Source organism: Pholis gunnellus (genome assembly GCF_910591455.1).
Source record: "Pholis gunnellus genome assembly, chromosome: 2".
Lineage (NCBI taxonomy): Eukaryota > Metazoa > Chordata > Actinopteri > Perciformes > Pholidae > Pholis > Pholis gunnellus.
The window spans coordinates 17,337,531-17,361,875 of record NC_136536.1 but is presented as its reverse complement, the minus strand read 5'-3'; the positions used below and the strand labels follow the sequence as shown (position 1 = coordinate 17,361,875).

General features: G+C 44.5%; 2 protein-coding genes across 5 annotated transcripts in view; both read right to left on the bottom strand.

Moving 5' to 3' along the window:
- Positions 1 to 2,861: 2,861 nt before the first annotated feature.
- LOC306711416 (transcription factor HES-5-like) lies at positions 2,862 to 3,656 on the bottom strand (the record flags this gene model as incomplete). Its single annotated transcript, XM_079180362.1, is given in 3 exon segments — positions 2,862 to 3,284; positions 3,395 to 3,601; positions 3,603 to 3,656. Coding segments are annotated over 3 exon segments (684 nt in total).
- Positions 3,657 to 7,840: 4,184 nt separating this feature from the next.
- ubr4 (ubiquitin protein ligase E3 component n-recognin 4) overlaps positions 7,841 to 24,345 on the bottom strand; it is a 47,696-nt gene continuing 31,191 nt past the window's right edge. For all 4 annotated transcript variants that reach the window (XM_079175123.1, XM_079175125.1, XM_079175124.1 and 1 more), the window contains exons 59-104: positions 24,150 to 24,318; positions 23,715 to 23,919; positions 23,526 to 23,639; positions 23,015 to 23,224; positions 22,777 to 22,926; positions 22,442 to 22,669; positions 22,265 to 22,343; positions 21,904 to 22,146; positions 21,565 to 21,733; positions 21,250 to 21,394; positions 20,687 to 20,772; positions 20,496 to 20,583; positions 19,956 to 20,149; positions 19,623 to 19,862; positions 19,376 to 19,514; positions 19,083 to 19,208; positions 18,649 to 18,777; positions 18,205 to 18,554; positions 17,795 to 17,885; positions 17,515 to 17,599; positions 17,129 to 17,256; positions 16,880 to 17,009; positions 16,590 to 16,750; positions 16,305 to 16,414; positions 16,018 to 16,159; positions 15,624 to 15,705; positions 15,257 to 15,430; positions 15,017 to 15,138; positions 14,698 to 14,895; positions 14,475 to 14,555; positions 13,775 to 13,862; positions 13,462 to 13,589; positions 13,145 to 13,252; positions 12,900 to 13,016; positions 12,570 to 12,760; positions 12,191 to 12,364; positions 11,975 to 12,074; positions 11,637 to 11,855; positions 11,362 to 11,475; positions 11,044 to 11,186; positions 10,814 to 10,939; positions 10,267 to 10,461; positions 9,891 to 10,115; positions 9,470 to 9,560; positions 9,075 to 9,237; positions 7,841 to 8,909 (exon numbers count right to left, since the gene is read on the bottom strand). In XM_079175123.1, the coding sequence (XP_079031249.1) occupies positions 8,845 to 8,909; positions 9,075 to 9,237; positions 9,470 to 9,560; positions 9,891 to 10,115; positions 10,267 to 10,461; positions 10,814 to 10,939; positions 11,044 to 11,186; positions 11,362 to 11,475; positions 11,637 to 11,855; positions 11,975 to 12,074; positions 12,191 to 12,364; positions 12,570 to 12,760; positions 12,900 to 13,016; positions 13,145 to 13,252; positions 13,462 to 13,589; positions 13,775 to 13,862; positions 14,475 to 14,555; positions 14,698 to 14,895; positions 15,017 to 15,138; positions 15,257 to 15,430; positions 15,624 to 15,705; positions 16,018 to 16,159; positions 16,305 to 16,414; positions 16,590 to 16,750; positions 16,880 to 17,009; positions 17,129 to 17,256; positions 17,515 to 17,599; positions 17,795 to 17,885; positions 18,205 to 18,554; positions 18,649 to 18,777; positions 19,083 to 19,208; positions 19,376 to 19,514; positions 19,623 to 19,862; positions 19,956 to 20,149; positions 20,496 to 20,583; positions 20,687 to 20,772; positions 21,250 to 21,394; positions 21,565 to 21,733; positions 21,904 to 22,146; positions 22,265 to 22,343; positions 22,442 to 22,669; positions 22,777 to 22,926; positions 23,015 to 23,224; positions 23,526 to 23,639; positions 23,715 to 23,919; positions 24,150 to 24,318 (6,815 nt within the window). In that variant the 3' untranslated portion in view covers positions 7,841 to 8,844. The remainder of the gene's footprint in view (positions 8,910 to 9,074; positions 9,238 to 9,469; positions 9,561 to 9,890; positions 10,116 to 10,266; positions 10,462 to 10,813; positions 10,940 to 11,043; positions 11,187 to 11,361; positions 11,476 to 11,636; positions 11,856 to 11,974; positions 12,075 to 12,190; positions 12,365 to 12,569; positions 12,761 to 12,899; positions 13,017 to 13,144; positions 13,253 to 13,461; positions 13,590 to 13,774; positions 13,863 to 14,474; positions 14,556 to 14,697; positions 14,896 to 15,016; positions 15,139 to 15,256; positions 15,431 to 15,623; positions 15,706 to 16,017; positions 16,160 to 16,304; positions 16,415 to 16,589; positions 16,751 to 16,879; positions 17,010 to 17,128; positions 17,257 to 17,514; positions 17,600 to 17,794; positions 17,886 to 18,204; positions 18,555 to 18,648; positions 18,778 to 19,082; positions 19,209 to 19,375; positions 19,515 to 19,622; positions 19,863 to 19,955; positions 20,150 to 20,495; positions 20,584 to 20,686; positions 20,773 to 21,249; positions 21,395 to 21,564; positions 21,734 to 21,903; positions 22,147 to 22,264; positions 22,344 to 22,441; positions 22,670 to 22,776; positions 22,927 to 23,014; positions 23,225 to 23,525; positions 23,640 to 23,714; positions 23,920 to 24,149; positions 24,319 to 24,345) is intronic.

Sequence of the window (24,345 nt, the reverse complement as noted above, 5' to 3'; positions counted from 1 at the left end):
TAAAAGTCTGCAGACCCTGTTTGTCAATGAACTGTGTCCAATTAGAGTCAAGTCAATGGCATTATGAGCGGGCTGGCAGTGTGCCTCTGAGAGGCCTCCGTCACTGGCTGGCCCCAGATGTGAAGCCGGCCTTGTGGGTGCAGTGTGAGTAGTCCGGTCTCCCCAGTTTCCCACCAGTCCCCAACATCAGGGTAAATGAGCTACAAAAGCCATGCCGCTCCTCAATGCTCCACTGGGAATGTTAATTGATCTTTTGTTGCGGGACAAACAGAAACTCTGTGTCTCGGTCCATCTGGGAAAAATCAAGTCAACTGGCCTCACTGCCTGGCACAGGGCAGCCTGTCTGCCTTTGGTCTGTGTTGACTCTTTTAATTTAAGGTTTCAGACATCCCTCTACAATGCTGAAAGAAGCATTCAAAGTTTTCATTTAGTCAGAGTAGAAATGCCACAACAGAAATACTAGCCCATTCAAATATGTTACCTAGAAACCTGTGAAATAAATGAAATGGAGGTTATCAAAAGATTTAAAACGGTGAGTAACAGACCATGAACAAATAATATAATTACAAATACACTTCAGTAAATGTAGTTACTTTTCATATTTAGGTATATGTAAGTAAACATCTCTCTCTGTCTTAACTCCTCTCTGCAGCCGTCTTGTCACCATTGCAGCATTTGAAAGCACAGAAACTGCCAAACCGTCAAGTCACGTCCATGTTTGGCTTTATTATCTGTCCCCTCCATTGATTTCATTGTGCACATGTTTGTGTGAATATGTGCCTCCTCTGAAAGTTAGTGTGCACTGCACGGCTGCTGGGGGTCTTTGTCTACAAGTGTGTGTGAAGACGAGTTCCCCTCCCACCAGCAGCCTGAGAGCTCTGAATTCCTGCCATAAAGTCTCGTCCATCGCTCAGACCCGCGGCGGCGCAGAGCGGCTTCCCGTCAGCCATCTCTCTGTGAGTGTGATATCTCCCGTTTCCCACACTCTGTGCCTATTCACTGGCCCCGAGACAGGAACAATAGAAGTGTGTCTTGTTACACATCACATTAGCTACGGTGTTTGATCTCCTGTTGAAGGGGGAGGCAGCTTCAGCCAGACCATCTGGCCTGGACAACTAGACCCTGAGAAAGTCTCATGCATGCCACATTCTCCACAACTTTTGCACACACAAATAGTTGTGAAAGACTTTTGTGGCACTTGAGACATAATTCAAGCACGAGACAGCATGTCACCACCACCACAACAGAAGTGGGTCATGTGTGCGGGGTGTCACCCCAGTTTTTCAATTTTTTTGGAGCACCTGTGCACCAGAGAGGTCAGATGAGATGAAACTTTAATGATCCCTGTGGGAAATACCGGGGCAACGATTAAGATCAAAGTTAGTGAAGTAAAAACTTTCCCTGGGTATCATTAATTCTATTTCTGAACATACAGGTGTTTTAATCTCATTGGTTGAAGTACAATCATGTCATACAGATAGATCGTACTAAAAATCAGTGTACATCAAAACACACATTTACATCCATTAACTATATTAATATAGTAGGACTATACTTTGTGCAGCACCACTGTTCAGCTCCTGAGCCTCTCAAGACCTGTACGTGTAGATTTTATTATATTGCCTTTGCTTTGGTCCCAGAATACACATTAGTTTGTGTCCTAAAGAATTTGGGCAAAGTGCAAAGTGTGTCCACTGTTAAAATATGAATACACTGACCTATGGGGCCTCAATGGCAGCAAACAAAGTGACTGTGCGGAGTTAGAGTAAGCTATGATAACCTGACGAAGTTGCACATTTTACATATTATCCAAAAGGAGTGCTACAGTGTCTGACCTTGATTTCTATGGTGTTGTTCCCTTGAGCAAGGCACAGTGAGTGCTGTGCTGATAAGCTCTCTGGTGTGACTGGATATAAGTCTGTTTCCTAACCCTGACGAGAACACAAACTCTACCTGCTCTCATATTCATTGATCATCCATTCAATCATTCAAGATGTGATGTCAGCACTAAAACACAAACCACAGTTTTCATGTCTGACTTTATATGTACATTGTCCTCTTAACACTCTGTTTCGTGAGAAAATAAAGACGCTGCTATTGTTTATGTTTGTAAAACTTCATGTGAGGTTTCCAATTTATTTTTCAAGTTCAAAGGCAAACTTCTCAAGGAAGCAATTCAACAGATTCTTTTCGTAAAGATTGATGTCAACATAACATGCCTTTATAAAAGGTATTCACTTGAAGATGAGAAAACATCTATTATCAACATTACAAATAAACAGTGAACAGGTACAACACTCATAGGCCACATAATGGTTACATATAGTCATAATTAAGTATAATCATAAAAAGATTTACAGTAAGAGTGAATCCATGGGATCCAATTAAGGGATGTTGTTGATTCATCAGCACCAAGCTGATGAAATGTATCAGTCAGTGATACTTAGTATCAGAGATAGACAGTAGTTTAAACACATAAACCAAACAGTGTCTCAGACACTTAAATAGTTTCAACCCCACGAGGGCGTTACAACAAGACAATTCAGTGATGTTTGCAAAACAAACAAACAAAAGTGTTTTTCCCCACAGGAACAAGAGTAAGCACTTTAAATTGTAAAGCGTATAATGTGTATACACACGGTGTACATGTTCAGTAAAACCTGATAATTTCAATACTTCCAAAGGAATACTGGCACGTTGTGCCCATTTCGCTGCACTAGTAAAACACTCAACAATATTCAATCTCCTGCCAAAGCAAAAGGAAAACCGACTTCAATAAGTCTTCAACTTTCTGTCCATGACGTTCACAGACTTCGTTCTCTTTCTCTGTGAGGTTACAACAAGGTGATGCTGCCTCCATCCTACCAGGGCCTCCACAGAGCACTGCTGGCCTGGCTCACACCCTTGCCGGAGCTGATCTGATGGAGCGGAGAGCCAGGAGGAGAGAGGGTGCTGGGAGTGTGGCTGGACGCCTGCATGCCCTGGAAGTGGCTGAGCAGCCGTCTGTGGGCCTGAGTCTGGACCTCGCAGTGGGACAGGAAGCTGACGGCCTCCTGCACGCAGCGAGAGTAGCCGTCGCCGCCCGCCATCCGGCCAGAGGTCACGCCGGCCTTCTGATGCTGCCAGCCTCTCAGATAGCACACGGCCATCTCCAAGATGTCAGCCTTCTCTTGCTTGGAGTCGGGCTGCTGCCTGATGAACTCAGGACCCAGCAGGGATTTCAGCTGCTCGATGCAGGTGTTGATGCGGTCTCTGCGCAGTTTCTCGACCAGTGGCTTTCTCAGCTGAAGGAAAGAAAAAGAAATAGAATTTAGAATACAGAGTCACACTTTTTCATACTATATGAACACTATTTAACAAGGGAGTTATGTGACGTTGTAGAAATCCAATTTACCTTATGAGCAGGAGCCAGGTGCTCCTTAGGATAGCTTGCTTGTCCAAAAACAGTGGGTGCCATAGCTGTAGAGTCAGAGCGTTCCTGCTCGGTTCGAAGAGCCAGTTGAATGTGAGCTGCCTTCTCCTCTGCCTCTGCCCTGTATTTATACACCCAAATCTCCATATGAATGTGTGGGTCTTGGGCTTGTTGGAGTTTCTCACAGTCCACCCGGCCAATGGGAGCGCTGGGAAGGGCTTTGAGGGACGCAGGGCTGCCACATGCTCAATGAAGTGTTTATAGCCGTGGGGACAATGAGTGTGTCTCCGGGGAGCAGGTGGAGGAATAGACTGCGAGAGAAAGAGTGCGGTGGGGGCGGGAGGGAGGAGGGGGGGGGAGGGGGGGGGAGGGGGGGGGGGGGGGGTGTAGCTGGGAGACTGACCCAGTGCTTGTGTTGATATGGGAAAGTGGTGACCCCAGAGGGAAGCACGCCGCTGTCTCATGTCATCTCAACCGCCACATAATTGAGCACAAAGTGCCTCCACCACCGGGCACACGTGGGTGTTACAGAGGGCCAACCATTAGAAAAGGCCAACATGCAGCCACTTCCACCGGTTTGACACGGCAGACTTTCCTCGTGGAGCCGTGCAACAGTTGAGACGTCTCAAAGAGGAATAGAAGAAGAGCTTCTGAGTGAGTTTTGAGACTCAAATATAAATCTAGTTGATAAAGAAAAGAGAATGTGGGGAAGTGTTTTTTTTTTACCCACAGTTTTAATAGGACAATATTTTTTATTTTTACATGATAAGTTCCTGCATTTTTGTCTTGTCTGTTCTCTTCTCAGTGGTTTGGAGAGGGCAAGATGAACTTCATAGATCAGAATTATTCAAACTGTCAAATGTGAACATCCATCACGGTTTATAGACCGACTTCCTGGTTCAACTTCGTCCTATCGTACTTTTTTTGGTGTTAAAAGGCATTAGTACTGACATTACAGATGCTCTCATTCCACTGAAAAATCAATACTGACACTTGATATTTTGCTGCTAAAAGGACTCATAGGTCATGCTTTTGAAGTTCAGTCTGTCCACTTTAATTTAACGGTAGGCGAACATGATTTAAACTGTAAGACGAGAAAACTGCTTCAACTGTTAACATCTTAACAGTCTCCACACTCCCAGCACATGTTCACACATCAGGCAACCCCCCCCCCCCACCACACACACCTCGCATACTCATGCAGACAGCCACACTCTCATTCACTTTCCCTCTCCCCACGCACACACACATGCACAGCTGGCTGACCTGCCTGCCGCTGGCCACGTCTCAGTCACACGCTCCCTTCCTGCCTGTGTGGAACGTGGGAGCCGCTGTGGTCCCAGGCTTCCCACACTTCAGTGTTAATGACACTGAGGCCGGCTGCACAAAGGAAGTGTGCCCCATCGAACAAAGATTGAGTGACCAACCCCCCTCCAAATACACACGCACAGGCGCGCAGCGCGCGCGCGCACACACACACACATACACACGCGCGCGCGCACGCACACACGCACACACAGGGCTTCCAGGCACACCATCTGGACGGATAGTACGCTATTGTCAGCCAATCAAGCATGGGAGACGCTCACCGTGAGAATTGGAGAGGCTGAAATAGAGACAGAAAGTTAAATAAGAGAATGGGCAGTGTGTGTGGAGGGTGGGATACCTTGTGGATAGTTTGCTAGAATTTGTTTTCACAGTTTGGATGTAAAAATGATAGATGCACGAGATAAAAAGTTGTGAAAAGTGGATTCAGGAAAAACACACATATTAGGGACTGAAATATAACAAGCTATGGTAACCTAAGAAACTATGATACCATAAAACTCTCAGTTGTGATAACGCCTGTGATGATTTAACATATTGCTGATCTTTAAAATGCAACTTTATCGACATTTTCACATAACAAGTGGAAGTGCAGGTCTAATGCCATTCAGCTGTAGATGAACATCCATGTCCACCATGTTGTTCAATGGACATACTTCTCCATGTAGGACGTCCTCGGGCTGACATTTTTCCTCCATGTTCCCACCGCATATCACTCCCAGGCGATACAATAACGAGGATATCTCCCTTGTTGTGGCCCTCAGCAACAAGTTCAACGAAGGGCCCCTCCCACCTGTTTGTTTGGATTGGGGCCATTGTGCCCCATGAAGTCCACTAATTCATTCACATCCTATTGTCATAACACTGCGTTGTGATTGGCCAAACACTGTGAGAACCAGCATCACATTAAATCGATGGGATAGTTGGTATAAGTATATAAAGGAGGGAGGTCGCGGTGGGTAAAAATCATAACTCCGACACAGGCCTGGACTGACTGGACACCAACTGACTCACCATGAGGGACCAGCACACAACGTAAGCTCAAATGGAGAAAACTCATATAGAACAGGAACACTAATTCTGTTAAGACTGTTTGACAATCAATGATGGGAGCATCGCGAATGAGACTCCATTCACCTCCTTAGTGTGAGGGCAGCAGCAGAAGCAAGCCTTTAAATTGCTCTTACAGTTGAGGATTTCTGTTAACAGCTACATTTAAATCTGGTGTCTTTTCTGTGTATTCAGCATTAATCTGATGTTTTCTCCCTTTTTCTCCTCAGCATGTGTAAGATGATGGTTTTGGAGAGGAAGTGCACAGACAGAGCAGTGAGGCTCCGCTCAGCAGTGGAGAGCCAACTCATCACTGGGGTGTCCAGCTCCGATGTGTGGGATAAGACGGTCTCATTTTTCACAGTGAAAAAGGCCTTGATTTTCCACAACGGCTACACCAAATCCTCCAGAGAGGCCATGCGGCTGTTCCCCTCACCTCCTGAGGACGTGGCACCGCTGTGCTGCCAGTAACAAGTGGACACACACACGACAACAACATGAAATGAGATGGGATGTGTAGGACTGTATGTGTGTGTGTGTGTGTCTACAAGCTTCGTAGTAATGAACATTGTGAAGGAGAAGCTCCAAATGGAAAACAGTCTTCAGATGGAAAAGGACTTTAAATCTTGTTTTCTGTTGGGTGCTTTCACTCCACAGAAAGTGAAAAAGATGGGAGATGTATACCATATATACTGTGATCTTATTGGTCCACAAATTGGCCTTAAAATGTGCATTTTATGCCTTAATACGCCTTGAAACTGGTCACCTAAAGACCACGTTGCCAGGTTGTTTTTAACTAAAGCCATATTCCTTTTTATAAAGGGAGAATGTGTATGCCAATGCATACTTTGTTTTGTAAATGTTTTTACATTGTGTTGAGTGATGTCATGTTAGTCGTCATAACTGAGATGTGCAATATGTGCTTCATATGCAAGTTAAGAATAAAGAAATAACGTTTTCTAACATCTGTAGTTTGTGGTGAAAATTATTTCCTAAAACTAATAACGGATTATTTCAACTAAACATTTTCAAATGTAAATTAAAAAATTAATTTCTTCAGTTCGGTTGATATAAGAGTTTCCATTTGGTTTACAAGGAGTAAGAAACTTACAGTGGTCATCTCTCACATTATCAGTGTCTTAATGAAAATCGCCCTCTAGTGGCCGTTATACAACTGTACCGCAACAGCTTTTTCTCTCTGGTCTCATCACCTCAGAGGTAATAATAGTTGTCCCAAAAGTCCTACAGGTTCTGATTTGTTTCTTTTCTTGAGCTGGTGTGAAAGAGCAGAGCCACAGTAGGATGTTAGGATGTAGGATATTAGGTTTTTGGATCAATGTGATCAGACTGTTGGCAACCCAGGTGTGTAGTTGTATGTAGAGTGTAGATTTAGCTGTAGCCTGTGACGCTGCAAGTGCCTTGCTCAAGGATCATATGATGGGGAAACACTAGATATTCAAAAGGTATTGCATGAAGGTTGCCGTTGTAAAAGCTGCATATGACCCTTTAACAACAGCTCCGTTCTATTAAATTGCTCCAGTGAGTCAGGACAGCGAGCTAGCATTCACTAGAACACAACTGAAGCGGCCAAGTAGAATTCAGCCATCATTAATTTTCCATTAACTCTTTTTCTACTGCAACTCCGGCCTTCTCCCAGTTGAAAACAAACGTGCTGTTTTGGTGGAGAACAGCAAATTTGTGTGACCAGCGGCTGGAACAGAAGAGCTTACCCTGAATCAGATTTGGAATTATAACGGCTTTTATTAAATCATAGGCTAACTTCAAAAAGCAGACATTCAGCAACAGTTGAACATTGTAGCAGCGGGATTAGGAGTATTAACAATACACTAGGTGAACTCCACACCATGCATTCAGCTCTGGAGCACAGGGACGCCTTCTCAACGGTCTGTACGTTTAAAGTCAATCGCTGAGGATGAAACTCAGCGGCACTTTGCTTTCCAGAAACCTGTTCTGTGTTCTGGGGATCGACACAAGAGTGTTGCCCCGAGAAATAAAGAAACTGCTGCGGAGGAAAACAGTCAAAGAAAAAAGTGTTTTAAGGATATAATGTAGGTTTGTTTTATTATGAATGTAGACAGGTCTGATATTTCATTGCAACAGATGGGATCTTTCACAAGTCCAAAGTTCACTTTGTCACAAAGGCATAGCTTTATGGGAAAAAATAAAACTAACTTTTAGTCATTGTTCTTTTCACCATTTTGCTTCAGAGGATGATAAAAGAATCCCGACACATACACACAAAATCCAAAAACTCTTATTTTTCTGTCCATCACTCAAATTCCAGTTAGAAACTACAGACCAAACAGCAAGCTTAGCCGGCAACCATGTGACACTGAAACCGTGTTATTTTAAAAAGCCGAACCAAAAACAAACTTAAATCAAACAAACAATAATGAAAACAAGATAAAATCAAATGCCACTCGTAACACGTGGTTAAACATTTTGAGTTACCTTAACATCGCAGCCCAATATTAGGGAGGGGGGGGGGGGGGGGGGGGGGGTTGAAAGCCGAAACAGTTCCCAAGCTAAAACAGAATTCCCTTGTTATTCCCATCAACCAAACAACTTATTTTGTTATTCTCAGCCCGCCATTCTGTGACAATCTGTGATGTCCTTAAAAGACAGAACAATGGTGAAGCTTCATGTTTGTTGGCGATAACAGCCGTGAGCCAGAAAATAAACAAAATGTCTCTGGTTTCAATCATCAGTCACCGACTCTGGACTGAAGCGTGTAAATTCTGTTTTAGTGCAGTTTAACAACAGCATTGTGTTTTTGTGTTACACGTTAGAGATGTTGCCAAAAGTGGATGATTTTCTTTTTTTAGACTACACATAGTTTCAGCTTAAAGTGAATTTGAAGATGTCATAAGGGGGGAGGGAGGTGAGTAAGAGGCAATGTGTATACTCTGTGTGTGTGTGTGTGTGTGTGTGTGTGTGTAAAAAGAGAAAATCTTTTCCTTCTTTCAGTTGGTAGGTGTCCCAACTGTATCTGCAGGGCTGTTGTGTGTTGGAGGGGTGAGGGTTGAGGTTGGCCATCAGGGCAAAGAGTTCAACAAATCCTGCAGGAAGAGGTCTGGGTCTGCGATTTCAGAGAGAAGACCTGGAAGAGAAACGTGAAGTCAAGGATCTTCATAACATTCACGTCACAGTTCAGAACTTACACCAGGCAGGAACCTCAATGTCAGGAGTCAACAAGCTGCACCAAGGACCATCCCACTTCAACCAGTTGATTTGTCCCATTTCAGAATGTTATATGTATACTGACCTACAACATCACAGAACTCTGACAAGGACTCAGCTGGCATGAGTTCATCCTGGAAGGCCCTGAGCACGCGCTCTGAGGCCTCGTAGATGGGCATGTCGTTGTGACGCACATATTCTGCTAGCGAGAAGGACCACCCCCCCTCTGTGTTGCTGGTGGCCACTTTCTGCACGGCCAAAGAGAAGAAGAAGAGACGTGAAGACAACATTCAGCTCGGTCTCTGCTGTCACCGTCAACATTGATTCATTGGTAAACACAACTTTACCGAGATAACAAAGAAATGGCCAGTACTGATCAGTGTCCAGTCGTTCACAGCATCCAAACCAAAAACCAGAATATCATTTGAATTATGTTTGTGGCATCAACATGCGCAGGAGCTCTGAAAGTGTAACACTTACCCTGAACATGTCGTAGACAAGATCCACCAGAGCCCAGAAGAGAAGAGGTGAGCGATAGACTGCGTACTCCTTTGGTGCTTTATCTGTGAGTCTGATGATGAAAGTGAAAAAGAGGAAGAAGTCAGAGATAAATTGTATTTTCAATTTCATATTAAAATCCTAAATACAGCGCAGAGCATTAGGGGTGTTACTCTTTAAGTATCTCACACTTCGATTCAAAATAAATTCTCGATTCATTACGAAGGGGGGCTAATTTCAGTAAAACTGGTTTTATCATTGCAACCTTAAACTTATTGATCAAACTGATTATTTGATGTTTCCAATTTCCAACCTGATCCAAACTGAAGGGATTTAACTAACATGGCAGTAGCAAAACAAAGAGGAAAATAAAAAATAAAATAAAAGAAGTTTAGTGTCATACTTGTTGGTGCAGACTGCCGAGACCTTGCGGGCGTGTGCGTTGACCAGGAGTCTTCGTAGGAAGTATAAACGTGAACTCCTCCAGCGCTCAGGCGGCATGATGTGCATGGCCAAGATGGTGAAATAGTGCGGCCCTTCAACCTCGTACGAGCTCTCCACCCACTTTTCACACGGTTGCTCCTGGAAACTCTGCAGGTTCTTCTCCTCCCGGGACGTAGCCCTTGTACTGCAGTGACAAGTGAGATGAGGGAAATACATCAACTACACCAGCTGAATGTTGATCAAATAGGCTGACTTATGGTTTGTGTGTTATCTAGCAGCTGGGCATTGGCACAGATGATTTAATGTAATTTGTTTGACATCAAAGCGGCACTTACGTGTTGAGGACGTAGAGCACAGTGTGGATGATGTAGGGGATGAGGTGGATGTTGCTCTCTCGTCCTCCTCCTCCTGTGTCCACGCTGAACGATTGTTCGGTAGCAAAGCGGAGGAACAGCAGTTTGGTGTCATGGATGTTGAGTTGGTACGTTGGCTCCCGCTGGCCCGTGCACTCCTGCAGATATGTGTTGTGCCTGTGCGCGCCAGAGAGAAATCCAGGTGGGAATGATTTACTGTGAGCCACACAAAGAAAGGTTTTTTCTGCATTTGTGCCTCGGTGTCTACGTGCAGACGTTGGCTGGTTCAAAGTTTGCTGGCCCTCTCCTCCCTAAACGGCGGCGCTTTGAGGCTGCCGACTCTGCGTATTACACAGAGTCTTTCTGACACCACCTGTGGTTCTCACCTCGGCAGCCCAAACACACTACAACATAGTTCTCGTTATTTATCATAAGCTGCCGGCTTCAAACCACACATGAAGGATTGGTCTACAACAATGCACAGTGTCGGCTAGTGGTTTTGATAGAGTGTGCCGATGTGTGATCCTACCTTGCTAAGCATGTAGCAAAGGCTGATTCTGGCACATGTGGCCCCCACACAGGAAGCAGCCCGTTGCATTTGGTGTTGGCGTTCTGGAGAGCAGCACTCTCCCACTCCTCTCGCCCTCGAGCCAGCCTGCCCCGGGGGAAAAGGAGAAACAGAAACATCAGATTAGAATAAATGAACATTATTAAATGGCGTGCTAAACATCAGCAGGTGCATGATGGTGTTGGTGCTACCTGACAGCTGCCAGATGGCAGTCATAGTGGACTATGTTAAAGTGCGACACAGTGCTGTAGCCCTGCTGCTTCCTCGGCTTGTTTTCAAAGTCCTCCAAGGCCACACGCTTCGTGAAAGTGTAAATACCCAAAACTTTGGTTGGCTGGGACAAAGGAGACAAAGACCGAACTGTTAATTCAAAACAGCATAATTCATTGTACTATAAGATTGTCTTGCTTCGTAGTCAGGGATTCATTTTGTCTGCCTGCAGTGGCAGCTGAAACATAAAATAATTGAATCCTATCTAAAGAAATATTTCCATAATCATGAATGTGTACCTGGAACTTGTAACCTTCTCTACAGATACAGCAGGTCAAGCCCGGCTCCTCTATCAGCTCCTCCATTTGCTTCAACAGCGAGGTCTTGGTCACCACCTGACCCTTCTCATTGGTCTGAAAGGTGAACACATAAACACCCAACGACAATAGAACACTGAGCCGTGTTAATGAAGCAAAGTGACAGCGGTAGAGATACAAATCAACACCATTTAAACAAAGTGAAGACAAACTAAATGGAGAAAAGGGAAAAGTTGGATAAAAGAGGAGTAGAGTACCGTCATGCCCAGTGTTCCCAGGGCCTTCTGTCTCATGGCCATAGCCATGCGCTTCTTCTCAGATCTGGTCTCGCTGCGGGCCGCGTCAATCTTTAGGTTGACATCACTGTGCTCCCTCAGCGCCTCTAGAAGGTTTTCCGCCAGCGTGCCGATGCCTTCATCACTGGATACCTGCTCCAGCTTATGCAAGTTGGTTATTGAATCTGTGCCTATCAGCGCCTGAACAGAAGACAAGAAGTCACGTTAGCTGTGTCTAACGGGTTTAAATGGCTTTCTCATGCTCCCTCCATACATGGCAACATCAACGATGTAATATTAACACATATAATGTTTAGTACCTGTGTGGGGGGATGCTGGGTTGCCAAACCACGAAGCAATCTGAGAATGAAGGGTAGAGCTGGTCTGGAGAGGAACTTCTTCCAGACATCTGCATCCAGACTGATGAGAGAGAACCAGAAAAGAATGGTTTAGTCAATTAAGCACCTATATATTGAATTATATCAAAGGTATTGATAGACTATCTCTGGGAGCTTGGGAGATGTAAGGAGACCTACTTTTTGGCATTGGGGATATGTTTCTTCATGTAGTCCAGTGCACTCTGCGTGATTCCTTTCTGGAGAATGAGATCTTTCAGCTGATGGCCGTTGATGTTATTTTTGATCCCAGCAGCGATTTTACAGAAGCAATCCAAAAACACTTTGTCGTCTGCACTATGCTCCTCGTCGTACCTGAGGAAACAAAGCCAGCAGTCAATTCTCCTTCGTCATAAACACTCTCGGAAGAGGTGTGGTTCTCAGAGTGGCACAAATGCATCTGAAATGATCGGCGTGGTTTCATAATGTAACTCTTTTAGCTGTAAAAGTTTCAATCCATCCAACAGTTTAAAAACTTCAATGTGTTTATATTTGTACGTAGAAGCAGAGTGATGCCCACTTGTCAAAGCTGCAACATGGTTTGAAACGTTCCACCAGGATCCTCATCTTCTCCAGTTCACCAAAGGACAGGTACGGGATGATGCGCAGCAGACCCTGCAGCACGCTGGGGTTGGAGCGCACAAACGGAGTGTTGATCTGGTCCAACAACATGACCAGCTGATCTTTGTCTCCTGTCAGCAGCAGGTTACCCTGCAAAAGACAAACCAGTGTCCATTTGATTTACAGTTACAAGAAAGAATATTTACAGGTTTTGATTCTCTTCTGATGAAGTCAAACGTTTGTCTGTTTGTTCTTTCGTCAGAAGGCTGAACCTGGTCTAGATGCTTACCTTGTCCTCTGAAATCTCGGCATTGGCTTCGTCCAGAATGATCTCCATGATGCTCAGAACCTGCTCCGCTATGGAGGCTCCACCACTGTCCTTACTCTCCTGTTCTGCCACTAAAGCCTGAGGGGGAAATAGACATTCAAATGTTTCTTATAACACTGAAAGTAACTGATAAACTGTATTATGAAAGCCTCGCATTGCACTGCAATTTGAATTTGATTAACAAAATTGCACCAGTTAACACTCACCAGGTTCAGAGTTCCCAGCATGACGTTGAGTGTGTTCATTTCCGGTTTGACCAGCTGCTGCCTGTTGATCTTCACCTTTACACAATAACTGAACAACTTCAGCAAAACCTGGAAGTGAGACAGATGAACACGCGTCACTCGTCACGCTTTATGGGACTACACAAGGGATTGCTGCGTTTCTAGGGATTGCTGCGGGAAAAGACTTCCCAAACTAAAACGAATTATATTCATACTCTATATTCGACAGTTGAAATTTAAAAACATTTCAATATGCTTTAAAGGTCAGAAAGCAAACAAAGATGAATCTTTGGACTTACAGTGAGAAGATGTCTTCCTTGTTTAAAATCTTTGATTCCAGAGAGGCGGCTGAGCATACACTCCAGTCCTCCACACTGAGCCATGACTCCTGCCATCTTGTACACCTCCTCATCATCCTCCTCTTCATCTGTGATATGGTGAGATAAAAAACAATAATAATCCTCAATTGAGATGAGACATTAAGCATTCAATTTCTGCCCTTGTGATGGCAAAGAGCAGGTCCTTGAGGCTACTGGCTTACACACTGTTTAAACAGCATTAATATATGCGATATCTAGGACAACACTACTGTACATTAATTGTAAATCTAACCTGTGGTCGAGTCCAGAGACTCTATGAACTCCTCAGTGGCATCTCCCAGCAGACCTCTCATTCGATAGATGATTCTCATTGGCTCACCCTTGGAGAAAAAAAGCCAGCAAGCTCCATGACTAACAGTAAAGGTGTTATTACACAGCTATTAAGAGAGCTGTAGGCATTTAAAGTCCCTGTGAAACGGAAGTTTGAGCATCTTTAGCTTCAGTACTGGGATGTATTTCAAAGTGAAATGTAGCCGCTAGAAAATGGGCGGGTTTAGAGTTTAGCGTGATATAGAGCTACAAAAGACTGTTTGCTCCCCACACCCATCCACCCACCCACCAGGACATGCAGATGAAAAAAGGTTGTTTTGGTCATCTGGCGGACGTTCGTCTGCGTGAACTACCAGCACTGCAGTGACACAGCGCCGGTAGAAAATCACAGACTGTCCTTTGACTGAATTACACCTCAACCACATTGTTTTGGAAATGAAAACAACATTTCTGGCCATTCCAAAAACACATCTCATATATCTTCCTATCTCTCTCCATGTCACTCTGTTAGCTACTATGATACTCTAATGGTGAAGTGCGGTTTGATCATCAAACATTTGAAATCATAACAGAAGCTAAAGATGTCTTAACTTCAGTTTCACTGGAACAATTCAAAAAGCTCTTAATCAAACATTCACTGTCACACTCACGAGGACTCTTACCTCATTTGTAGGGCACCAGACCTTCTTGTAGACCTCGCCCACCGACAGATCCAAGCTAATGATTTTGTTGTTTACCAGAAGCTGAGGAAAAGAGAGAGGCATCAAAGAAATGTCTTATAACTAGTCAGCTTTTAGATTTAAATGAGAAACCATTGAGAATTGTATGAAATAAATATGCAGTAAATATGTAGCGGATGGAGGTTTAATAAAATGCACATTCTACCTCCATGCCACTGTCGTCTTCGAGAAGCGCCACCAGGTCGCAGTCTTGGCAGATTTTGTTCTTGATGTCCCTCATTAGGGGGCCGATGCCGGGCTCATTGCTGCTGTAAGGGTTTCCTGGCATGCGGCCCTGCAGGAAGTCCTCCTGCTGAGGATCCTTTTCCAAGGTGACGAAGAACTCTGTCACCTCGTTCTCCTCCTAAACACAGAGGATGAAACAAAAGTGCCAGATGAAGACACATTGACGGCGACGCTGCATTTTAGAGCATGATTGTGAAGGACTTTTCTAACTGAAATGCAGCGGGGTAAAGGGAACTCACCGGGTAGATGATGCTGCACAGTCTCTCAAAGATGAACACAGGTGTCCTGTAGTCGTCCAGGTTGTACCGTTTGGCAGTCTCTATGCACACTGCCATGAAGGCTTTGGTTTCAGACTCAGTACCTACGAACAGCACAGCAAGATTTACAATTTCTTCCCGACTGTGATTGGAGCAGTTGTTGGAACAAGTTGTGACATAATCTTAGATAATCACGTCTGTTGAACTTGAATCGGTACAGACCTGTTGTCATGTCCTCCAGCATCTCCAGCAGCATGTCCTGAGTCTCATCGATGAGCTTGGTGCGCTGCACCACCAGTTTCCTCAGACACAAGTAGCCGTTCAGCACTGTGCCAACCAACCTACTTTTGAAATGCCGCTTAATGGACTCCACCTCCACGAAAGAAGAGAGCAATCCTGCAGTGGAACCCGAACGCATACAAATCATTTGAATATTCAAGAAAAAGCAAAAACATTACAAAACTAATCAGCGTGAAATTAACTTGAGGTATTCAAACCATCTATTATTTATTCTAATGGCGTTGAAAGTCTCGTCTAAACCCTGCAGTACTTTGTAATATGCATCATGTTCAGACAAACTGAAACTGACCAGTCAAGCTCTTGAGGGCGTAGCCTTGCTGCAAGTCTGTGCTCAGTGTCGCCTCCTCCAGAGACAGCAGGTTGGCGATTTCCTGAACAGACAATTAAACAGAGAATTGAAATTTCAATTGAAAAATGTAAAGATCCAGTTTTATTTGCATCAAGTATGATTCAGACATATGATACCTCTACTCTCATATATGACGACAGTATAGATATCAAACAGTTGATGTCATGAAACTGAATTTATGTAATGAAAAGTACAAAAAGCACAATATAGTTAAAGAAGTTTATTTCACTGCATGTCACTTCTTATATATTTAAGGAAACCAGTGGAACATACAGATATTACCACGTTTGATGTTATTATAAATTAAAATTGTTTTGAACTTTCGGGCCATTACCTTCGTGATCAGGTTACCGATGTAGGGCAGGACTCCACGGGCCGCCAGGTAAACCTTCCAGTGTGTCGGCTTGATTAACTTCTGGTACAGACCCAGGTACTCCACCGCACACTCTCCAGCTACGCTCAGCTCATCCAGATAACTGACACACACAGACACACACACACAGACACACAGTAAGTATTTTACACCAAAGTGCTCAAACCTACTTTGAGTTTCCACACCACCATTTTCTTTTCTTGATATTAGTTGAATATTTTAACAGTTTTTCTGTTGGAGGCTCGTACCTGGTGAGCAGATCCAGGACCTGTTGCTTGCGGCTGGGGATTGTTGTTAAGGCCTCCACAATAGTGCAAGCTGCCTGTCTGGCTGCCTGAGTGGCTGGTGTGAAGAGGACCTGCAACAAATACAACTTCAGTCAAAAATATGAATTTAACAGGTTTGTAAAACAATAAGCTATAAGATGTATCACATTTTCTCCTGACTGATATCTGCACTTCTGACACTAATTACAACAACACGCAGAACACTAATCGTACTTTCAACAAAACAGTATTTAAAAAAATGTTTACCTGTCGCAGCCAGTTGTTGTGGCTCAGTTTGAGCAAGCGAGGGAAGAGGCCGTCACTTTTTCTGGACCTCATGAACTGCTTCCACTTCCACACATACTTCTCCAACAGGTACTGCCTTCGCAACTCAGTTTTCCCCTGAGGCTTTGACAAACTGTCCTGACCTGTGGTTATCAGACAAACGTAACAGTGACAAGCTTATCATCACAACATTATATTATTTCACTGAAAAACAATAGGAGAACCATCTTGCTGCACTCTATAATGTGTATTTATTAAGACTCAGTGCTCACATCTGGCTGGGAGACACTTTTTCCAGGCCTCATAAGATGCTTTGGGGTCCTTCTTGAGCCAGAGTTGGGCCTGGGCATGGATTTCATTACTGTAGGGCCTGACTGTGGTCAGGGACTCAATAGCAGCATCCTAGAACCAAAAGCAAACGTATACTGTTGTGTTAGGGAACGCGATACAAGCAAGTGGTAGCTGACAGACACTGCATTTGTAATATTATTATTATAATATAATAATATTATCATATTTACCTTGTTCTTCTTGCTAGTGGGAGCTGGGGGCTTGATCAGCTTTTGTAGGATTCTCAGGCACATGAGAGTGATGTTCTCCACCACGACAGGCGTCTTTATGTTGACCGACATGAGGAACAGACTGAGGGCTAGCAGGAGAAAAATACAATGCCATGAGACAAAAAACTGACCAGTCATAATATAATTAAGGCTCTGATAGCTAAATGAATGTACAGGATGTATTGTGATGCACTATATTGTTTGTTAACTAGACCAATGTCATACACAGAATTGCAACAATACACACAAGAAAGGGACTTAAGGCCAAAGACAGCAATCTGAAAAAGGCATGAGAAACTGATACTCTGAAACTGTTGGAGTGGATGAGTTTAGGAAATCAGGCTTACCACAACGCAATCGTAACTCCCAGCATCCTCCCTCTTTTGAAATGGAGTCTGTCAGCAGCAGCATTTCATACTGCAGATTACTAACCTGTTGAAAACACAAAGACACCTTCATATCAAAATGTGAAATTCTCCAACAAAGTTAAACCAGTAAATCCACGAGCTCTGCTGTTTAAATAAAAATGAGATTTTTTGACAGAATCCCAATGCTTCCGTCACAATTTCTTGTGATCCCAGTGGGGCGTGTAAGAGGGCGTGTAAGAGAACCTGTAAGAGGACGTACCAGGTCTGGATTGGCCCAGTGGCCTTTGAGGGCAGCTGACACCTTGGCAATGATGAGGTCGTTCATCTGTTGGGTGGCCTCAGGATGATCTCTGAAGCAAGATAATATGGGAGGAAACAAGAGAGAGAGAGTGATTAATTACCACTGCAATACACTGTACACATACACAGTTAAATGTAACAAGCATAGAATTAATGTACAGTGCATGCTCTCATTCCAACACCTTACTGAGCATTAGAACCTGAAGTCATGTACATAACAAATGTTCCTTGAGGGAGCGAAACGTCTGTTAAGGACTTCCCTAAAGGCCACAAACGACCCTGTAGTTGCGTGCTACGCTTTAGCCACAGAGTTCAAGTTTTGGAAATGTATCAACTTTTACTTAACCACAAGATGGGGGAGGGACAAACCTGGTGAGGAGACAGACCACCTGGCGCACCTCCTCCCTCATGGCCGCTGTACCGCGCCGCAGGTTATACTCAAACAGTTCACGGATGAGACCCTGGAGGACCAGGATCTGCCGGAGAGCTGGGTTAGTGGCCAGCGCGCGAAGCAGTGTGATACAGTGACCCGTGACAGCTGAGGCACAGCCGTAGCACTTGTTTGAGGAGGTGTGTCCGCAGCCCAGCACGGAGAGAGCGCGGTACTGACTGGCGGTGAAGGTGGGCTGGTGGCTGCTGCTGCTGCGGGATGACTTGGTGGCAGCCTCTCTCTGCTGCAGATCATACTCCAGGAGCTCTTTTCGTGATGCAAGCACTTTCTGTACCAACAAGAGAGGCCAGTGTTATGTGTGAGCAGGAGGGAAAAAACAAATGCAGTTACTAGGAGAATTAACTATTTTTTTCCTCTCTAACCTGTATAATCTTGGACAGTTCATCAAATGACGTCTTGCAGTCTCCGCTGTATTCTTGAGCCAGCTGCTGAATGTATCTGTTCACATTAGCAGAGGACGCACCAAGTCCTGCTCCCGCTCCACTGTCATCCTGAGGGCAACACAGGAAAAGAGAACATTATAGCACAATCAACATTTCCAATGTACACAAGTCCACAAAAATACTGTTACTACCACGATGACCTGAGGTTCTGCTAAAGGGATTAATGAAAAGGACATGAAGTATTACTGCCAGCCCAATACTGTTGGTCAGCTGCAATCAAAGTCTTTCAGTAGAAACTGTGCACCGCATACATTTCAGTTAACAGCAAATATGATCAGAGAGACCTCCTTCACATTACTCATGCCTTAATTTCGACTCATGAAATGACTGCTCGGGCCGCTCTTGTGTCTGACCTGTGGTTTCTCTGGTGCGGCCTCGTTGACTTTAGACAGGAGGCTCTCCAACTGGGGCCGGTGGCCCATCAGCTGGTGGTAGACCCGGTCCGCTTTGTCCAGCAGGGTGTTGATGTTGGTCACAGCCTGCAGGAAAATAATACATCAAAGATTAACAGATGCACAGTGTAGAATAGTGATGCAGATCTACTTCCTCAGCAAAAATTAAGGACAAAACTTAAGATTTGCTATGCGAGCCGATTTCTTTTGAAGTAGCAACCTTCTTCCTTATTCACACAAGAGTGGCTGCTTACCTTTTTCCTGTCCTCCTCATTCTCAATGGGATCCACAGCACAGCAAGGTTTTGCATATAGCATGAAGTCAAATCTGGCATATTTGCAGAAGCCACAGGCATTGCACAGGAAGGGGTCTTTTTCATCGTAGTTGATAGACCTAATAGACGACAACAACCAATTACAAATACAATCAACTTCAAAGTCTCCAATCATTTCCACACTTTCCTCGATTTTTTCCGACCTGCAGAGGAAACGTGCTGCTCACCTGCACTTGTGGCACTGATACACGTTCTCACCGCAGTTGCCACACACCCCGGGGTTGGCCGGCACAGAGGCACTGCAGCGTGGGCACTGCAGCGTCTCAGTGGAGGCCTGGTAGTTCTCGTAAAAATCGGAGAACTCGATCATCAGGTTGGATGCGACGATGGGTAAAGGAAGGTCGATCTTCACCTCGGTTTGTCCCGGAGTCAGCTGAACTTTCTTAGCTTTGTGCCAACGAGCAGGCCTAGAAACAGAGTTAAGTTGAAAGCTTTTACTTCATGCGGTCAAGTGAGAGGGAAACTGTGGCAAGCGGCTGCTAACTAAATGTCGAACGTACTTGTTCTTCAGCTCCACAATAGCCTGTACAGTCCTGTTGTTGTAGAAGAGGTTGATGGTGCGGACCATTTTTGTGCGTTTGAGGTCACCGATCTTCACTGTGACTTTGCTGATGGTGTGGCTGCCAATGAGCTTGACAACCTGCTGTGTTGTGGTGTAACGGGTGTCCACTTTGATCGATGAAAGTTTGATGTTCTGGAGGACAAACAAGACAATGTTTGAAACAATAGTAGACTGTGACAAAGCACGGTCTTATGGAGAGTATTCTCATGACTTGTCCTTGTTCTGTCTGCATATTTGTAGCTCGCCATGGTTCGTTTACAAATAATAGTAGTATAGATATACATGTAAGCATCTTAAGCCTGTCACACCGTGTATTAGCTGTTGAATTACAAATCCAAAACAAACCATAGTTAAACTGATTGTAACCAATGCAACCTTAGAAATGTGTAACACTCGCGATGGAAATGTATCAGCTAAACATCTTGTGTACTTTATGGCTGGAGGTTGTGTCTATTTAGGGAAGTTGTGTTGCACATACCGATAAGGGAACTTCTGGATTGTTGCACACCAAGCAGGGGTCACTCTCCAGAAAGAATCCATCAAACTCCACTAAACCAGACAGAGTGCTGCAGGAGAAAACATCAAATCGTTACATTTGTATGCAAGTGATGTCCACTACTTTAAATTGCATTCTCCTTGCGACAAGATGGCGCGTTTGTGTTGACCTACTTGTAGATGTTGGAGTTGGGGTGATTCGTCAGGATATGGTTCTGTGCCCTCAGGATCTCCACAGCTTTCTGGGAATACTCCTTCAGCTGGAACAAAAAGACAGAAACATTTCAAACTATTTTACACACTTTGCAGCATTCTCTTTGTCTTATCTATGTTTTGCTGAATGATAAATAGGCTTAGGTATCCAGGATAAGAACTCTGAGCGATACATAATGGAAACTAACTCTTAACCCAAAGATTCATTAAGAATCATTAATCATGAAAAGTCTCGGCATTCCTGTGTCAAATTATTGTATTTTAAGCAAGACAGCCCAGACACAATAAAACATTCACAAACAATGTTCTGTCAAATGCATAAAACAATTATTGGGACAAATATGAAGAGACTACACAGCCATGCAAGGACTCAAATCCCGCATAAGACTCACAAATCTCATTGTTGGGCAAAATTACAAACACCAAGAGATATAGTTCCAAAGTCAGAGTTTATGATCTGAATTCATGACACTAACTTTACAAAAAATAAGAACAGCCGTAACTTGTGAGGGCTTCAAACGGACCTTTTTCTCTGTCTGAGGGGTTTTGAGTGAGAAGTATCCAAGAAGGTCGACAAACTGGGCAGCTTTGCGGCCATACGCAGGCAGCTCGGGCCAGATGGCCCAAGTCAGTTCCAGCAGCAGCTCCTGCTGAGATTTACTGGAGTTCCTACAGAGAGATTCACACGTCAAGGATTTCACCATTAAGTAATGTATTTATGCTTTTCTTCATGGGTGCTACAACTCAACAAGAGGCTGTCTTGTGTAAATTCAGCTCGCTTTGGGCGCTTTGGACTACATTTTCTATCTATGTCTCAATGTGTTAGTTATCTTTAGTACCTGTAGATATGAAGTGCCAGGCAGTGGGCTTGCCAGCGCACAGCAGAGGAGTTTGACTCCAGCAGGAAGCAACGCAAGAACTGGATCAGTGTCTCCTTGTCTGCAAACTTGTTAAGCTGACTGACCAAAGCCATACACAGCTGATCCTCCTGGCTGCCAACTCCATCACCTGTGGTCAGTCCGAAAAGAAACAACACAGTTAAGAATCTAGCACTTACTATCCATGGTATCCAAATATACTGTGCAGGTTCATTGGGTGGTGAAGCATATTCCAGCATTTAATGTGTGTTAAACAAGAAGAACTAGAATGAAGTTGGAGTTGGTGTGTCGTTGTCTCACCCTCTTTGTCTTTCTCTTTGTCCTCTTTTTTGCTCTTTTTACTGGAGGACTTGCTCTGAGAGGACTGAGAAGCTCCTGCCTGTCCAGCACTACTGGAGCCTCCTCCCGAGAATGATGAAGAGGAGGAGGAAGAGCTGGCCAGCACCTTACTGCCACACAGGGCACAGGAGAGCAGTTGCAAAAGTACTGGGGAAACTCCCTCATCCACTAGGAAGCTGACCTGGAGCAGGAAGTACAACACAGCTGGACAGAGAAGAGAAACGGTTAAAAAAAAGAGGGAAAAGAAACACAAACTAGTTAAAACCTACGACTAAACCTTAAAGGTTTGTTTCCAGTCAAAAGTTGATCTGAAACAACTTACAATCATCCTTCATGCAGAACTTCTGCCAGTTGATTGTCCTCTGAGTGGCAATTTCAGCACAAGCTTTCAGATGCTCCATCTGCACCAAGAGAAGCAAGTTACAACACAGAAAGTTAAAGAAATCTCCATCCTCTGTATGAGTAGTCTTAATGACGTTGATGTTGAGAGGACACTCACCAGATTGATGAGTGTGTCATACTGTAGAGCTGAGCCAGATGTGGCAGTGACCACACCAGCTCGGAGGAAGATGCCCTGCTCCTCCAGGAGCTTCTTGATGCTGCGCACGTGGGAGTCAAGAGTGTGCAGATCCCGCAGCTGACGATATTTTTCCTTTGAGCCGCAGATGAACAACAGCAGCTTTCTGACCTGTCTCCTGACGAACGGTGTCTGCTGAATCATCAGATACTGAGGAGAAAAGGGAGACCGAATTAAGGGGTTGTATCCACGTCTTTTGTGTAGACAGAGGTTGAAAAGGACAATCAAGTAAATACACTCAATTCATGAACCCTTACCTCAGACAGATAGTAGAACCAGGAATGGTCAAAGACAGGAGGTGGGATACGTGGGTTGGTGTCAGCAATCTTCTTGATCTGATACGGCAGCCGGAGCACCATTTCAGTCAATAGCTGGGAGTAGGCTTCAAACACATCCGCAGCGTGTCCCTAAAGGCGAGAGCAACAGAGTCAGCTCACAGCAATATTCCTTTTGCAAAAATAACTTTCTCAAGTTGTACAGATAAAGATCCGTTACCTTGACATACTGGCGCAGGAAGAACGGGCTCATGTCTGGAGGAGAGGAGGCTGTGTGTGGGCGGAGGAGCTGGCTGGTGGCCGCAGGCTCTTCTTCGCCTTGTTGGCTCTTCCAGAACTCCAGGAGCGATTTGAGCACGTGGAGACAGTAGTCGATAGCACCGAGGCTGAGCAAGGCAGTCGCTGTGGCGTTGGAAATGAGCGAGGAAGACTGGAAGAGAGAAAGAGGGTGCACCTACCATGTAGTACAATATACACGCAACTTAGTTTTGAAGTAAAAAGCTGTCCATTTAGAAATTGAGTCACATAGATAATGATAAGTGAGCTATAGAAGCACCTTTTATGGGCACTGTGAGGTGGCTTTGAACTAACTTTGGTGTTCTACTTGTTTTAACACATTTGAATAAGGTGCCTCCTACATTTTTTTAAATGTATTACTGTATTCAAATATTTAACTGATAGCCTTTAGTGAAATCAGTGAGAACTGCATTAAGAAAAGAAAGAGCGAGTACCTCAGAGGAGGATTTGGAGCCAGACTTTGTCCGAGACATGAAGACGCTGAGCAGTCTCATGATGACCAGGTGAACTTCATTGATGGCGCTACGCTCATTCTTCTTAGAAACGTCCTGCAGAGGAATAACATGGATTAAGTAAAACAAAGACGCACCAAGTCAGAGTCATCACAAGGAGACAGTGGTTACCTTCTTGTGCATGCAAAGCTCAGCAATGAGCTGTGACAGGAGTTCATCCAAGGCCCCCTTATCCTTTTCATCCTCGCCATCGAGGTCAGAGGTCAACATGAGGATGACCTGCATGTAAGGGATGGCTTGGACTCCACCGACATTATGGAGCTGGGAGAGGTGCTGAAGCAAGCGCTCCAGGAGCATTAGACGAACCATGTGTAGCCTAAAATAAAATAAAAACATTTTTAACACAATATGGTATTTTTTTATGATGAAAAACTGCTCCCCTAAAGAAAATGTATTCCCAATTCTCTTTCCTCCCCATGGTCATGGTGGTGGCCATGGATGGGAGAGCGCTGGGGTCTTAACAGGAAGATGTTTGTTGTCAGCAGAGCTTAAACTTCAGCCTCTGGACTTGATATAAACTCATGCTTGGCATTCGGGATGTCTGACCTGTTGCTTGTGTGGATGTCTCCCTCGGTCTCTGCCTCTCCCTCTGAGCCCTCGCCTTCCTGCTGGGCTGTGGTGGTGCTGATGGCTCCGGTGCTGGAGCTCACACTGCCTGGACCCGCAGGGTGACCCTCTACTGTTGTGTCCCCATATGCACTACTGCGTCCTGACACTGTACACACACACACACACACACACA